Source organism: Microtus pennsylvanicus, chromosome 12 (assembly GCF_037038515.1).
Source record: "Microtus pennsylvanicus isolate mMicPen1 chromosome 12, mMicPen1.hap1, whole genome shotgun sequence".
In the NCBI taxonomy this organism is placed as follows: Eukaryota; Metazoa; Chordata; class Mammalia; order Rodentia; family Cricetidae; genus Microtus; species Microtus pennsylvanicus.
In genome coordinates, this window is record NC_134590.1 from 65,231,321 (window position 1) to 65,248,299 (window position 16,979).

Below are 16,979 nucleotides of genomic sequence, written 5' to 3' on the forward strand. Positions count from 1 at the left end.
CATAAACTCAGAAAGAGGAACCTGGGGGCCCTAGTGTGGAGATGAGGCAGGCAAGTCCCAACTTCAAGTTTTTGATTGTCCTTAGCTATTTCCAGGTTGGTGGGTGGGATCTTTTGGGCAAATATGGCTTTGTGGGTTTGGGGATTTAGCTCAGTGGTGGAGTGCTGGCCTAGCAAGCGTAAGGCCCTGGGTTCGGTCCTCAGCTCAGAAGTGTGTGTGTGTGTGTGTGTGTGTGTGTGTGTGTGTGTGTGTGTATTCAGTGTATGTGTGACAGAGTTATATCCCAGGCTGGCCTCAAATTCCTTATGCAGATGAAGATGACCTTAAACTTCTGATACTTCTGCCTCTGCCTCCCAAGCACTCAGATCTCAGGTGTACTCCACCAAGCTGACTTTATGTGATGCTAAACTCCAGGCATTGTGCATGCCAGGCAGAGCCTGTAACAAGGGAGCAATATTCCTACCCCATCAAATAGCGCTTAGTTCTCGTTTCATGCAGTTCTGGGATGCAGCCTCTCTCTTGACAGCTGAGATTACAGGTATACAGGTTCCTTTTAAACAAGCATTCTTTGGTATGACTGTGTGTCCCCCAAAATCCACGTGCTTAAATCTAACCTCAAAGTGATAGTATCAGAAGGTGAATGGGCGGTGATTAGGTCTTCAAAGCCAGGTATGGTGGGGACACACTGGTAATCCCAGGAGGCTGAGACATGAAGATTGTGGGTTCAAAGCCAGCCTAGGCTACATGCATAATAAAGCTTTGTGCCTGGTTAGCGAGTGCCTTACTACTCAGCTACAGCCCAGTCCACAGCAGGAGTCAGTAGCTGCCTCTGTCTCCTAAGTCATGTCTCCTGCCCGACACTGCCTCCTACAGTGTTACTGCCTAGCTGTGACCTTCCGTGAGTCACTTTTACTTTTTCACCACTGGTTCCCTTGTCTTCCTGATGAGAGATGGGCTGTTCCGTGTGATATTTATAAAGGTGTGTGTAGTCAGCTCTGTTTGTGCCACTTCACGCCTGATACACAGGAGAGCACTCACAAGTCCTGCTGGACACCCAGACGCCTCTGCTCCGCACCCCAGCCAATGACTATGAGACGTCAGAACACTGCGGCCAGGAAAGGGAAATCAGGCTTTAATTATGTTGGAAGGCCCCGCTGAAGGCTGGCCAGCAGCTGCCTTATGACCAGCTCTGGGAACACCACCCTGACAATAGAGAGCAAAGTTATGGGGGTCAGAACCACAGCCCCTGGGCTGTGGAGGCCTCCTTGCAGGACTCCATTCCCAGAGCAGTGGTACTCAACACCCACAGCCAGCAGTCTTCCCATGTGGAGGAAGTCAGGGGCAGCCTGTTCTTTAGACTTCTGCAGCCTTCATGAAAGGCCCCTGGGTTAGGCAGGGCCAGTTTAGGATTCTCTCTGCTGAGATAGTGGAAGTGATCTGAGGGACATCGCTCCAAGTGCACTTGAGGTGGCAGCAGGGTACAAGGACATCAGGAGGGAGCCCAAGGCTACCAGCTAACTAGCCTTAGCTCGATGGTTTCCCCATTCTGGGGTTTGTAGTCAGCAATGCCTGCAGAAACAAATGGAATGAAGGGAATTAGCAAGACAACGTCCCACCCCCAACCACATCAAGTGACCACTACCCTGAAGCCACATCTCTAAGACCCACTCTGGGTTTGGTGGTGAGAAGCTGGGAGCTGTGCAGAACCAGTTGGAGACTCTCATCCAGCCTTAGCAGGATCTCTCGGGCCACAGGTTCATACAGCAGAAAGGGCGCCCCCAGTGGGTAGACATGGGACTAACAAGCTCACAGCAAAGAGCGCCCCCAATGGGTAGACATGGGACTAACAGTTGAATGGCATCATGAAAGAAATTGGGACAGGATCACCACCTTCAAAATAGAGTTGTCAGACAGAGGGACTGTCTCAGTGTAGTCCAGGGGTGTCATTAATGAATGTCCCAGAAGTGACCTTTGAGTCTAGCAGATACCTGGCTTCAAGACCCAGCTCTGTCATTCACTAGCATGGTGAACACCAGATTCTCATTGGAGAAAATTGGAGGATAATAAAATCAGCCTCCAGGCTGGGTGTGGCTCAGGGGAAGATCATTTGCATAGTGGAAGATCATCAGGCCTGAGGCCTAAATCATTCCTAGATCTAAATTAACCATTTAGAAATAATATCACAAACTTGGAGGAAGTAAAAGGGTCCCTTGAGAACCCAGGTGTCCAGAGACAGTTCTATTTGTGACTCATTTTGATTTTGTAGGGCCAGTGGTTGAGACAGGGTCTGGCTATACAGACCAGGCTAGCCTCAAACTCACAGCAATCCTCCTACCCCAATATCCTGAGGGTTGTTGGGATTACAGGTGTGCATCACCAATGGAGATTTTCTTTTAAATACGCATGCTATGGATGCGTCTCTGAAGCTGCGGCCCAGGAAGGCTCAGGGGAAAGGCTGGGCTGGGTTGATGCAGCCTTATCTCAAAGTGGGTGAGGATCAGGGTGGGAGGTATCCAGGGCAGCAGGCCACCAGACTCACCTTGCTGCAGGGGGGTGTCAGGGTCTCGGAGGAGTTGCCAGAATTCTCGATCCCCCACTTCTTTCCCCAGTACGGATGTCAGGTAGGGGCCTGACAAAGAGGGCTTTTTCTCATACCTAGAAAATAGAAAAGAGAGGAAGTGACTGCTGTCCCCAAGGAGGAAAGCAGGGGGCTCACCCACGCCAGCAGAAACCTGCCTGCCCTCGGGTGCCCTTCTCCTAGCCCTGCTGGGCTGGTTAGTTTAAATTTGCTTGAAACAAACTAGAGACCCCTGGGAAGAGGAAATTGACAGGTTGCTCCCATCGGATTGGCCAGTGGGTGTTCCTTGGGCCATGTTTGATTGATAATTGACCCCCCAGAACATACCCTGCCAGAGTGCTGGTAATTCTGGGTTCCTGTCTCCCTTAAGTTCCTGCCTTGAGTTCCTGCCTTGCCTTTACTCAGTGATGGTCTATAACCAGCAAATCATATAAACCCTATCCACCTCCAAGTTGCTTTTGACTGTGGGGTTTTTCACAGCAATGGAAGGCCAACCAGGCCAGCTTCCTAGGCCATCTCACTGCAGGTCGTGGCACCCCTCCCCCCCACTTTCTCTACAGCTTCACTGATGCTGCCCACCTGGGTTTTATCCACCATCGTCCCTCAGCAGTTATGGGCCTCTTGGCATGGGTGTGGGTGTTTAGGGCTGATGGAACTGAGCTACCAGAATGTGAGACCTGAGCTCAGAGATACGGGGCCAGAGGCAGAGAGCAGTGGCCCTGGGTCTCATTCCAGTTTCACTTGGTAGCGTTTCCTTCTTTGAGAGTGCATGCTGCCTACGCTGCTATCTGATTCTTCTCTCTACTCTGCCCTTTTCTGGAGAGAATGGAGTTAGATTTGGGGTCCTAGCACAGAGGGGTGCTTTTCTCACTCACCACACAGCCTTCTCTGAGCCTCCTGACTCCAACTTCACATTCTCCAACCCTCCTAGACACCACCACCAGTGGCCCGGCCAGCACCCCATAGATCATGCACTCTCTCCCTCCAAAGGGCTTATCAGCAAATTCCATCTTAGACAGGGAGGGAGTGCCTCCATTCCAAGAAATATAAACCAGGCAGGTTTGTGACTCCGGCCTGTCATCCAAACTACTTGGGAGGTTGAGGCAGAGCACCGAGAGTTCAAGGCCTGCCTGCACTATAGAACAAGGCCAACCTGGGCAACTTATAAAACCCTGACTCAAACTTAAAAACACAATAAAACAACAAAATACTTCTGTCTCAGATTTTTTTAAATGTGGGGACCAGAGATGTAGCTCAGTTATCCACCATGATGAACTATTTCCCCCAGAACGCTGAGCCCACACCGGTCCTTCCCCCCAGTTTGCCCGTGTACGGCCTTTTGTCATAGCAGTGAGGTTTGTGACTAGTACAGACTTTGTTTCCAAGTGAGGAGCAAAAATCTAACGGTTCAGTAGTAGATCTCCGCTTAGCCTGTCAAAGCTCCAGATTCAGTCCTCCGCGGGGATGCGGGGAGGAGATGTCATTTAAACTGAAAACTGGGACCATTTCTGTCCCTTAAAGACAGTAGTATGGTCAGGCGCACACCTTTAGCCCCAACACTCGGGCGGCAGAGGCGGGTGGCTCTCTGAGTTTTAGACCAGCATGGTCTGCAGAGAGAGTTCTAAGACAATCAGTGCCACACTGAGAAACCCTGTTTCGAAAAACCAGATTAATTAATTAATGAAATGTGGTGGTATTGATGCAGCTCTGGTCTCAGAGTTGCTGACCCAAATGACCAAATGGTCCCCATTGTCAGCCTTCCCTAGAACTACTGCTGGGAACAGAAAGCACGGATTTCTCAAGATGAGGCAAGAGTTCAGGGAAATGAGCAGGCCAGCAGGAAGAACTCAACCTCTCTGAGCCAGAGGTCCCCCCATTAGCCATGTCCACCTCCTGGTATAGCCAGGGCCCAGCAAGGAGCAGCGATTAAGATACGCTCATTCCCAGGCCCATCAAATCTCAAGGGGACAAACACATTGTCTAGCTTTTCAGGGTTATTAATGGCAAAATTCTAGCAAGATGAATTGATACTATTAGTCTTCCTAGAGTACCTACTGCTGCCGGGCATTAGACCTACTCAGAGCATGTCACCAGAGACCATCGGCTCCTCACACTGGCCTATGAGGAGGCGGGATATCTCAAGTCCAAACTGAATAACTGTCCTGGCTCGATAGCTGGGGTGGAGGTAGAAGAACTGGAATTCCTAGGCTGGGTCTCTGCTTCTAGAGTGAGCTCTCAATGACAGTGGTGGTCCACAGCTCACACCACAGGCTAAACACCACAGGTCCAAAACACTGGCTGGAAAGGAGTGTAGGCGGTAGAAGCAGAGATAAAGCCAGAACTTCTCCCAAGAAACCTGTCTGTTCCCATCCTTCCCATGATTCCATTCCAAGCATGGAGGGCTGAGCGGGGTGAGGGCTGGGAAGTGGGGAGGGAGTCTCACGTGAAGCCTCCTATGTTTTGAGCCATCTTCAGGACATCTTCCAAGGTGGACCCAGAAAGGATAAAAAATGTTTGTTTGTATGGTGGCAGGACACTGGAGACCTTCAGCGTGACACTGATGACCTCTGGGATATGGGCCGGTGAAGGGTCCTCGAAAGCGGGTACCAACATGACTGCACCAGAGAGACGGGAAGAGCAGCGGTCATGAGGATGGGGAGCCAAGTTCTCCTTTCTTCCCTGCACACTGCGGCCCATGTGGCCATGGCCTTCCCCCATAGTGGCTCAGTCAATGAACACCCACCCGGGGAAGCCTGCCTCTTAACCCAGTCCCCCTGGCCCTTGCTGGTGTCTCTGCTTCTTGCCTCCCACCTATCTGCTACACCTCACCTCAGAAGACCCTCTCCGTTTGTTCCTGGTGACCTCTAATGGACGGACTCATCTTTCTGTGCCATATTCTTCTCCTGCTCACTCTCCCAGACCCACTCAGTTCCAAGATGATGTCCCCACCCCTGCATCACCGGTCTCTGCACATTTGCCTTTGCCCTCTCCTCCCGCTGCTCTGGCAAATCCCACTCACTCCTTCAAGTTCTTCACCAAGATGACGCCCAGTGATTCAGTGCTGGGAATTAAGCTCCTTGGGTATCAAAATGAGCCAAACGTGTCTGTCTACTCATTCATCCACACATCTCTGATGACCCATCTTACTGGTCAACCTGACTGGATCTAGAACCAGCTAAAATGCAAGTCTCTGGGTATTCTTTGGAGAGATTTTTCTTGATCAGATTATTCAAAATGGGGAAGACCCTCTGTAAATGTGGGCGGCACCTTCTGATGACAGCCCAGATGGGGAACATGAAAGGAGCAGCTTCTGCTTGCCCTCACTCTCAAGTTCCTCTATGCTGCTACTGCAGCATTCTTCGCTGATAATTGGAACCACCTTCTTTAGACTTCCAGTGTAAACAGAAGGCCAGCTGCTGTCCGGAATCCTTCGGGCCTTCTGCACCACAATGGGACTGCCAAGACATCCCATCACGGACTGCAACACTCTGGGATTCTCAACCTCTCCAGAGTGAGACGGATGCTGTCAGACTATCTGGACCATATGCTATATGTCAGTCTAATAGATCATTCTATAAATTTTGCTCTTTTAGAGAACCTTGGCTAATACATCTCTCCATCCATTCACTCAAACATTTCCACAGTGGGTACCACTCAGAGGGCTTATTTGGTATCTGTCTCCACACCATGAGCATCAAAAAGCTGCGACCTCATTTAAGCTGCCATGTCCTGTGCAGACCCACACACTCCTGTTGGCTCAGCAAAGCAGAACCAACCGACCGCCCATCACTGGGACCCACAGAGAGCAGATTACTCAGGAAACAGAAAGGGTTCAGCTACCTCTGGGCGCCTGGCAGTCTGGGAAGATAAGATCCAGGTAGGTCTTGTGGTTCAGTACCGGGAGCAGCTGTGAAATCATCAGAGGATTCTGGAAGGCCCCACCCTGGATACTGGTCTGCAGAGATGCCCTTGCCTTGAGACATGCTGCACCCAGTCCTACCCCAGAAGCAGGGGAGGTCATCAGAAACTGTGGGGAAGAGAAGGAGGAGGTAGGTCAATCACTAGGGAAAAGCCAGGTCTTCCAGCCTCCGACCAGCCCACCCTCCATTGACTTGTTGAGTGGTCGTGGTTCCAGGATCTCTTTCCCACCTGTAGTGCCAGTGGGGTGCTGTAGACATTCCCAAAGTTGCCCTCGGGGGTCTGGGCCTTCAGGATCTTCTCTCGCACGGTCTCAATGGCCATGGTGATTCGTGGTCTCAAATCAGGATTGAAAAAGAAACGCTCCAAACAGGTGAAGGCCAAGCCAGCCATGGCTTCCGTGTCTGGGGGATAGAGCCTAGGATGAACTGGATAGCTATGGAACCAGGCTAGGTGAGTTTTGGGGTTCAGGAACATCTGGGGTACCAATCCAGGACTCCCCAATCCAAACACTGGACATACTAAGCCCCCAGAAAACCTCTCAAGTCTAGACAAATGGATTTAATTGGTCACTGAGTGTCTTGAGCAGCAGGACAGACGGACAGATTGAATACAAGAGGACAGATCCTAAAGAACCTGCTCCCCAACCAGGATGCACATTGGGCTCACACAGGGAGCTTTATTTTATTGATTAATTGATTCATATTGGGTTTTTTTTTTTTTTGTGGTGCTGGGTATTGGATTTGGGGCCTCAGGCATGCTTGGTGCTTTGCTACTGGGCTAAACCTCCTGCCCCGCAGAGAACTGGACAGGAACAGCTGCCTCATCTACCCTCAGGCAGTCTGATTTAATCAATAGGAGGAGCAGCCAGGGCCTGGGAGGGAATCTTTAAGTTCTTCTCCTCCTATAGGTAATGTGTTCACTGTTTCTCTGCAAGCCTTTGAGACAGTTCAAGCCTCTTATTGACAAAGGCCCTGGTGCCCTTTTCTCTCTGGGCAATTATCTACCAAACACCACCACCACCCTCCTGTTTCCCACCCTCCCCCAAAGAGTCCCGACTGTGTGAACCTAACTTTGCAAACTCCATTTTAAAGAAGGGGATTCATCTTAAGCCATATAAGGAGTGGAGGAGGGGCAGTGGGGCGATCTCAGCTCCATAAATGTGCTGTCATAGCAGAAATTTGAACAGATACCCTGAAAATAGCCAATTAAGGAGATAGGGGGCAGGGCCATAAAATTAAATGAGGTCCAGATATTCTTGGGAGGCATTCTGTCCTTGAAGATACCTTGTCAGTAATTTGTGGCTCTTTGTTAGATTTTCACACCGAAAAACTGACCAATGGTTTCAAAAACTACCTTTCCCTATGCCCTCCTTACCCAATCTCAAGACGACAGGACATGACCTCCCCTGATTACGACATTTCTCCTTTAAAAGTTCTCCCCTCCAAGGGCCCCCTGCCACACTTTCTGCACCCACCATGCTGGGGTACTGGAAAGGTGTTGGTCCAAACTTAAGTTTGAATATTATTAAAATCCTCATGTAATTTGCATTGGAAATCCAGCTCCGTGAATTTATTTGGGGACCAGAAATCTGGGCATAACACTACCCGCTCACTCCTGGAGCCCAGGCCTAGCAGAGACCTTGAAGCATGATGATAAAAACTGACTGTGGTGGCCCCAGTCATACAACATACAACAATCAGATCAGAATCCAGGTATCAGGATCCCCAGGCTAACTGGTGTCAAGAGCACCCAGTGTGTGCTCAGACCTCTGTTTATAATGCACCCTTTAGTGAGAGGCTGCTGGGAGGCCATTTTCTAGTAAAAGCCTGACTGACAGAGTAGGGGACACCCTGCAGTGAACAGGTGATGGAGCTGGGGTCAAAGCCCGGTTCCAGAGCTGGCTCTTAGCTCCCACCACCACCACCATTTCACTTCTAGGGGTCTAATGAGGACATTCACAAGAAAGGTGAGCATAGGAGAAGGTCATAGAGGCCTTCCTTTCCTGGGGCTGGGGGGAGGCTAGGTTTGTCCACTCACCCAGAGAGAGGTGGCCCTGGCGGACATGGTGGCCGTGTTCAATAGCATACAAGAGCTTGCCCACCACACTGTCATGGACCCGCTTCTGGTGGACACACAGTGCCAGGATGCTGAGGCTGTACTGGTAATAGCTGGTACGGGGGTGACCTTCATGGTTGTGCCCTGAGACAAGAAAGGCAAGGAGTAAAGAGACTTGTCAGGCTTCGGGGTTTCCCTTTCAGCCTCTTCCCAGAAAGAAGCCCCATAGCTCAGGGACCCCACAGTCTGCATGCTCCAACACATCCCATGGAGACCACGGCATCATATCCTCCTTCAGTGCCTAGCTGAGATCCCAGTGTAGCCCAGGTTCTGTGCTTGAGGTCAGAGTAGAGGATCACGGCCCAACAGATACTCATGAGACAGCACAATTATAACAGAAGTATGGCCTAAGGTCCCTGGAGCCACACAAGTCTTTAAATGGCTGGGAAATTGAGGATTCTTCACAATAGTGACTCGGGAGTGGAGAGAAGTGAGCACAGAGCTAGGAGTGTGAAAGGGGATGGAGGAGCATACACGAATACCCAAACTTGTGAGAAAGATCAGTGTGGCTGGAGCACACAGAGAAGTAACCAGACCAATGCCTAAAAAGTAGAAGAGGCAAGCCAGGCTGGGCCCGGGGCTGCGAATGGAGGGGCCCTGCAGGGCTTAAGCTGCATGAAGAACAGATTCACAGTGAAAAGCCTTGCTTCAGCTGTTGGGACTGGGTCCAAGGCAGGAGGCTGGACAGTTGACCGAGAGGCTAAGGGTCAGTGGAAAGGTGGCTGGACAGGTGTCTCAGAGCTAGACAACAGGTCAGTCTTGGTGACTGACAGCCCGGCAGATTGTTCCTGGGTCCAGCCTGAGCCTCTACATCAGTGCTTCTCAATCGTGGGTCTTGACCCCTTTGTAGCTTTGATGATCTTTTCACAGGGGTCTCCTAAGACCATTGGGAAACACAGTTATTTACATTACGATTCATAATAGTAGCATAACTACAGTTATGAAGTAACAATGACAGTTTTATGGTTGGAGGTCACCACAGCATGAGGCACTGTCTCATTAGGGAGACTGAGCACCCCTGCTCTGGGAGGACTTGATGTGGACCGGGGTGGGGGTGTGGGGGTGAGAAGAGGCCTGGAAAGAAAACCAAAGCTCTGACTCTCACCCAGAACACCGTTTACTGAGAACAATTACAAATATGAGGCCTGCCTCGAAAGTACAAACAACAGAGCGAATTGATGAGCCCTCCCAGAGGTCCCTAACCACTCAGATGGCATCTTTCTCACCAATGGCATTTTTCTCATCCTCCAAGAACCACTTGAGCTGTGAGACCAGCCGGTCCCCCTTGCGGCTCCCAACGAACTCGCAGTTAGCCCTGAGGGCAAGCAGGTAGAGGGCCAGGTGGCCTGCCGAAGGCTTGGTCTGGCAACCGCTGTTGTCATCCCTGGAGACAGACCTAGGACCAGGCAAGTCAATACGCTTTTATGAGAAACTGTCCCCTTGGTAAGCCTGACTTGGGATCACCTCTGAAGGGCCCAAGAAAAAGAATATAGAAATGTATATTCCAGGAATAGGAATGTAGAAATAAACAAATATAAAGTTGTGAGCCTAGGAGGATGAGAGCAGGCTGTCAACAGCTTTCTCAGCAGCTTAGGGATTAACTATTAACAGTGTGTTACTCCGCTTTGCAACCCTTAGCTCTCTTTGTGAGGCTGAAGCGGCCCTCTGTAAGCGAGGATCAGCTTTTAGATAAGCCCCTGGCCACTCATGACCAGCAATTGATTTAAGCTGAGTTAACTTTTAAATGATGGGATGTACGTGACTTTTGATTTTGGTTTTATATTGTCCCCTACCCTTCCCTGCTTTGCGAAACTGGCAGTCTCAGGGGAGGTGCAGAGCCTTGGTAAACACTGTCCAAGGAATGCCAGGGAAAGCAATGGACTAAATACAAACATTAGTTTAACTGCTAATGGAAATTGCAAAGAAGGGCAGTTTGCATCTGAGTTTTACCTTGAGATTGTAAAACTCTTTTGCTATTGCCTAATGCTTGCTATAAAAGGAGGAATTCAGAAACCAGCCTTTGCCACAGCCTTACAAGTCCATCTCTGGCCGTGGTCTCAGATAGATGATAAGTTTTTTGTGCCCCATGGAGATTTATTTTTTTATTTTTTTTTCCTGGAATAAAGTTTGCTTCTGGTATAAGAACCTTTGGTGGTCTGCCCCCATGTCTGTGCGACCCTTGTGGACGGAACAACCTCCACTAAGGTCACAAAGAAGAACTGGCAGTCAGCTGTGCTGGTGGGGACACATGCCGCAGACACTTAGAAAGTTAAATTCCAGGAAGAACCATAAGGGTGCCCACGCCAGATCTCCTGGCTTGGCCTCCAGCCAGACCATGCACTCTCCCCTACATTTCCTCTCCCTTCCCTGCATCTCTGTCTTGAGAAGGAATGAAATCAGGAAGGTATTTCATGGCTTTTCCCCCCTTTTTCTTTTTTCTTTTGTTTTTTGTTTTTGTTTTTGAAGACAGGATCTCTCTACATAGCCCTGGCAGCCCAGGAACTCACTCTGTAGACCAGGCTGACCTTGAACTCACAGAGATCTGCCTGTTTCTGCCTCCCAAGTGCTGGGATTAAATGCATGAACCACTACATCTGGTGACTCGTGGCTTTTTCTTATTCTTCACCTCACTCACACTCCAGAGCAGGCCTCTCTTTCATGGCCACTCCTTGGAGAAAGAGCACAGAAATATGTTGCTTCTAGGTTCTGCATGAAAGAACATAGCTGTGGATTAGTAGTGTCTGTCTTTAGCATATGAATAAACTACAGAATGAGTTAGATACTACTTCTTTGTACCAATATACAATCGCATATCTGGTTATGGATTAGTGATGTCTGCCTTGGGTACAGGTAGGGAGCACAGAAAGAGTTAAGTGCTACTTTGGGGCTCATGGATTAGTGATGTCTGTCTCAGGCACAAGTCAGGAGCACATGAAGAATTAGGTGTTGCTTCAGGAATCAGGGGAATGCAGTTTCAGGACAAAGGACACATGTCAGCATCTCTGGCCTAGTACCACCACTTACCCCTTCACTCTGCAGATGGAGGAAGGCCCAAGGAAGACAAAATATGCCTAGAGTTTGTCAAAAAGCCACAAACACCCAGATGAGAGAACCCAGTCTCCTATCTCTTACGACATGGATCAAGTCATGGGGAAAGAGGAGAGAGAGTAGCAATACCCCAGGAGGCACTGCTGATAATCGAGCTTGAGGCTGTGCAGGTAGAGGTCCTCCTTGGTCCCAGCCTGCATACTGGAAAGGCGCAGGCCAACATAGACGCTGGGGTTCAATTGCTCTGAGGAGATCCGGTCCATCCAAGGTAAGAGCTGCTGGCCCAGCTTCTCTACCAGCTGGCTGTCCATCTGTGGTATTACTGAGGAAAGAAAATGGTGTGAGGGAGGACTCAGGGCTATGCCACTAGCAAGCGACTATTCTGACCTCCTTACCAGATAAAACCTTCTCCGGGAAATACATGTCCCAGTTCCCATTACCACACAGCCCACACCCACTGTGTAGACAAATGTCTGCTATGACAAAAGGCGGCGCCTACACAGGAAAGCAGGCATCCCCTAAGAGGAGTTAGTGTGGGCCAAAGAGAGGTGATGGAGTGAGATCAAAGGATGTTATTGCCAGGCAACCACCACACCTATCAGTAGTAAGTCCAGGCTCCCAGACCCTCACGGCAGCTCTGTGGTGTCGATAGTTCCACCGTTGTTTTGCACGGAAGAGAAATCAGAAGTTCTAAGTCAGGCTGTCTTTCATGGTGCTTCAGAGCCAAGCCTGTGTCAGGCTGCAATCCCCTCCCCTTGCTCTGATCGAAACTCCAGCCCTCATGCTGGGAATGTTCCACAACAAATCTTCACATTCTGGACTCTGTCAGCTGATTCCCCAGCTGCCTGAGGAAACTCCTCCACTCAAACCTTGAAAAAGGCCACTTTTTCTGCCATCCCTATTTCAGTGGAAAGGGTCTCTGACTGGGAGACCAGTCACTAACAACCTGTCACAACTGGGGATTAGCCTGAAAATCTGTAGCCAAGATACAGAAATACCCTGGTAGCAGCAATCTCAGGGCCATGCCCGGATTCCAGTTGATGGCTGCCTTCCTTCCTTGGGAAGGGCCCAAACTCAGAGTGGGGAAGACTGGATTGTCTTGGAGGTCCTGCCTATGATAGGGGGCTGGAAACCACAACTTACTCTTTTATTTTACATTTTTATTCATTGTACATGCCAACCACAGTTCCCCCTCCCTCCCGGACTCACCTGCCCTGGAAAGGGGAAATGACACAATTTACTCTCTTTAGCAGGAAAGAGACAGGCAGATTCACTCAAGCTAGAAAAAGTGGCCTTAGGCAAGGTTCCTATGATAGCTAATCTCAGTTGTCAACTTGACTGCATCTGGAATCAACAAAACCCCGAAGCTGCTGGAAGCTCTATTAAGGGGTTTTCTTAGTGAGATTAGAATTTGAAGCAGGAAGATGAAGCACTCGAAATCTAGGCCAAACTTCCTGATGGCAGATAAGAGATAGGGGGAAGGGCTGTAGAGATAAGATGGCTCAGTGGTTAAGAGCACTGGCTGCTCTTCCAGAGGTCCTAAGTTCAATTCCCAGCACCCACACAGTGGTTCACAACCATCTGTAATGAGATCTGGTGCCCTCTTCTGGCCTGCAGTTGTACATAATAAATAAATAAATAAATCTTTTAAAAAAACGAGAGAGATGGGGGGGGGGACTTAGCTTTTTGCCTGCTTGCCCTCACTCTCACTGGCAAATTCATCTACTCCGTTGCTGGGGCTGGTATTAAATCCACCTTCTTCATGATTCCAACATACTCCTGAGGACCAGCAATCTCCAGGAATCCTCCAGAACTCCAGCAGAGATTAGGTCGCAAAGATCAGCACCCTCATCAACTGGACAACTACGAGATTCTCAGACTTTCCATCAAGAGACAGCCATTGTTGGACCACCAAGACCACACCTTGCAAGCCAGTCTAAATTCTTTTAAAATACATGTTCATTCCATCAGTTCTGTTCCTCTAGAGAACCCTGACAGGTCTCCTACCCCCACACTAGGGCGTGCCGTTCACAGGGCTGCCCAGCCCTCTCACCTGAGGACTGACCAGCGGGCACACGGAAGCCCAGGGGCCCTCTTTGTGTAGGTTTTAATGAACGGTCCTTTCCACTTCATTGCATACAGAGCCTGAAGCTGAACAGGCAGGGTGTGGTGTCCTCACAGGGCACCGAGGAGGAAGGCAGGAGGGACAGCCTCTGTTCACTTTACAAGACACAGGAGGCCGGGAGTGTTGAAGGGACTGCACCCCAAACTCCCAAAGCTCTCAGGATGGTGAAGGAAGGGGCTTTGGAGATGAAGCGGGCAAGAAGGGAATCTCTGGCTTGCTGGCGGAATCCCCAGGACTGTCTGGACAGTAATCCGGGGCACAAGGATGAGGAGCTTTAGTAGGACATGGTCAGAGATTCCAGGTGCCTAGAAACAAGGCTGGCCTGAAATCCCAAGAATTGAGTCCAGTAAAGTTCTGCTGGAGCTGGGGCCCCGTGAGTAGGTCATTTGGTCCCTCTGCCCCTTGACTTCTTCATCTGACACCTGTAGCACAGGGTTTGCCCAAGGTCACCCGAGAATGCATTTGCAGGGTACGTGGACTGAAGGGGAGAAGTGAGCCATACAGCCTTATGCTTCCTGCCTGGTCCCAGGGCATGAATGTGCCTAAACCTGGAACCTCAGGCTCACAGTCATGCTTTGAGAGTTCCCTCGAATCCACAAGAGATTTCTTGGGGACTGCAGCCCTGGGACAAATAGCAGGAGCAGGCAGGGCCTCCAGGCACCGTCCTGGGCCTGGGATGCTTGCCTCTTACTCCCTCCTTTCTCGGCTTCTTGTCCTGCTTTGGGTCCAGTCTCTGCATGCCCTTTCCAACCTCTCTCCCTGAGTGATGGGCCCCTCCCTGTGGCTTTCTATTGTTGCCCCAGGTTGACTCGGCATCACTCATGGTAACCCAGTTTGGCAACCCATGCCTTTGCCAACACCTTCTCTAGAATACAAACTCTAGGAGGGCTGGGATCAGACCAATATACTCCCCATTCTTTCTCCAAACGAAATTCTGGCCTGCCCCAGAGAGGTTTCCCGTGTGTCCAGTGAGTAAATGAACAGATTGCTGGGATATGAAGGGGGAGGGGAGCATCCGCTAAGCACACCCAAGCACTAACATCCAGTTAAGCCTAAACGTCTGTAGGAGACCTGAGGGACAAGTAAGCTTCCCCATGCCCACCCGGAGCTTCTGATTCCCCAAATATAGCAAGGGGACGGCAGAGGCAGCCATCCCTCCTCGAGACTCAGGAAGCAGCAGGCTCCAGTCCGTGGCTGGTTACTCACCACAGAGCTCAGCAAGAGCCCCTAGAACTCCCGACAGGAGCAGCAGCACCTTCAGTGGCACCATGGCAGGCACAGGTGGGAGACCGGAGACTCCTGGGACCGGCCTTGAGGCTTGTCTGACTGCAGCTGGGCTTCCTGTCACTGATTAATTGTCTCTCCAACGCCCCGAAGCACACAGCTAAGTCAGCAGAGAGAAAAGGGGAAAGGTCTGTTATGGGGCAAGAGGCCGAAGCTCAGAGGAAGGAAGGGCAAAGCCTCTGTCCCCAGGTGGGGAACAAGAGAAGGGGAAGGACCAGTAGGACCCTGTGGGACAAGTTGAAGCCAACCGTAGGTGTTCCCGCAACTTTAAGAGCCCGGAAGGGACACAGAGAGCCTGTCCCAAGTCTATCTGATAGTGCTTGCCGCGTCTCCACTTCTCACTGCTCCACCCCTCCCTCCAGTCATTCCCCCCCCCCCCACACACACACACACCCGCACCCTACGCCGTCCTGCTGCAGACTTTCGGGATTAGGATACCTACCTGGTGCACGCCACAGGAGTCCCTGGAAGTGCCCACTCTGACTCTCGAGGACAAGGAATGGAGCAGGGAGCTACGGTGATCACGTGAGGAACTCTCTGGCGTCAGCTGCTGTCTGCCACCAGCCTGCCAAGGAGGTGGGGCGACTGCTGGACCTGGCCCAAACCAGCTAGTCTCCTCAATCAACCGGACACAGCTGGAGCTTCCTAGAAAAAACAAAACAAGTTGAAGAATGAGGATGAACCAAGCAAGTCACAACACTGATGGGGAACAGGGCTGCGGGGCTGCTTGCCCTGAGCTAGAAAAATTGCTTAAAAACATTTCAGTAGAGAGAAGGAAAGATCCCTTATCTGCCTGCCCCCCCTAGAGACTCAAAGCTCGAACCTAGCAAAGCTGTGTGACCTTGGCTAGAATGTTTAACCTCTCTGAGTTTCAAGTTGGTCCCCATATATATGAGTGTTGAACAAAATTATCCTAACCGCATTTGTTCAACTCTCCTTGTGAGGATGTTGGGGGTCATAAAATGCCCCTAATCATCTCCAGATGAGGTGTTTGTTACAATTATTTTTATGGCAAATTGCTATAGGTCACACTTTCCAGAGAACTTATTTTTGTACCAGGCTAATTATCACCAGCCAAGCCATCAACAGGTATAAACATGGGCCTGTATTAATTAGCAGTACTCATTAATGTAATCTCTCTTTTGTTGCCGCTGGGCTGGGCAAGGTCATGTTGTCAGGGAAAGTGAGAAAGACCAAGGACCCCATCATAACAGAGGGTTGCTATTTGAAGGGCTGCAGCCAGAGAGGTGCACACCCTAGCCCCAGCCACCCAGGAGGCTGAAAGAGGACAGCTGGAGCCCAGAAATTCCAGCCAGCCTGGGCAACCATGGGAGGAAGAAATGATGGAAGAGGAGGGGGTGAGGAGCTGAGCATGGTTCTTGGTGCACATCTATATCACAGAACTGGAGAAACTGAGGCAGGAGAATCACTGCAAGTTCTAAGCCAGACTCTGGGCTACATAGAGAGACCTCAAAACCTGAGAAGTAAGATGGACAGGAAGAAAGGAAGGAGGGAGGGGAGGAGGGAGAGGAAAAGAGAGGGGAAGAGGGAGAGGAGGAGGGAAGGGAGGAGGGAGAGGAGAAAGGAGGGAAGGGAGGAGGGAGAGGAAGAGGAAGGGGAAGAGGGAGATGAGGAGGGAAGGGAGGAGGGAGAGGAGGAGGGAGGGGAGGAGGGAGAGGAGAAAGGAGGGGAGGAGGGAGGGGAGGAGGGAAGAACGGAGAGAGGAGTGAGCAGCGAGCAAGCAGCTTGGAGTAAAGAGAATCTGCACACGCATTCATTTTGTGAGGATAAGAGGTACAATGTGAGCCAGCAAATTCTACCAAGGCCATGAATCCGGGTGTAAAATGTCCCAATAGCCAGTAATCTTTGAGGGTCTACTACTTGTTTAATGAAGATTTCTTTTTCTTC

At 50.5% G+C, this 16,979-nt stretch overlaps 1 protein-coding gene across 1 annotated transcript; it reads right to left on the minus strand.

The window, feature by feature from the left end:
• Positions 1–1,110: 1,110 nt before the first annotated feature.
• Tcn2 (transcobalamin 2) lies at positions 1,111–15,607 on the minus strand. Its single transcript, XM_075944091.1, has 10 exons — positions 15,514–15,607; positions 14,994–15,171; positions 11,792–11,984; positions 9,841–10,010; positions 8,537–8,698; positions 6,728–6,900; positions 6,419–6,605; positions 5,022–5,193; positions 2,540–2,655; positions 1,111–1,569 (listed from the first exon to the last, which is right to left on the minus strand). Exons 2-10 carry the CDS (start codon positions 15,055–15,057, stop codon positions 1,508–1,510), a joined length of 1,299 nt encoding a protein of 432 aa, XP_075800206.1. The 5' UTR covers positions 15,058–15,171; positions 15,514–15,607; the 3' UTR covers positions 1,111–1,507.
• Positions 15,608–16,979: the final 1,372 nt, after the last annotated feature.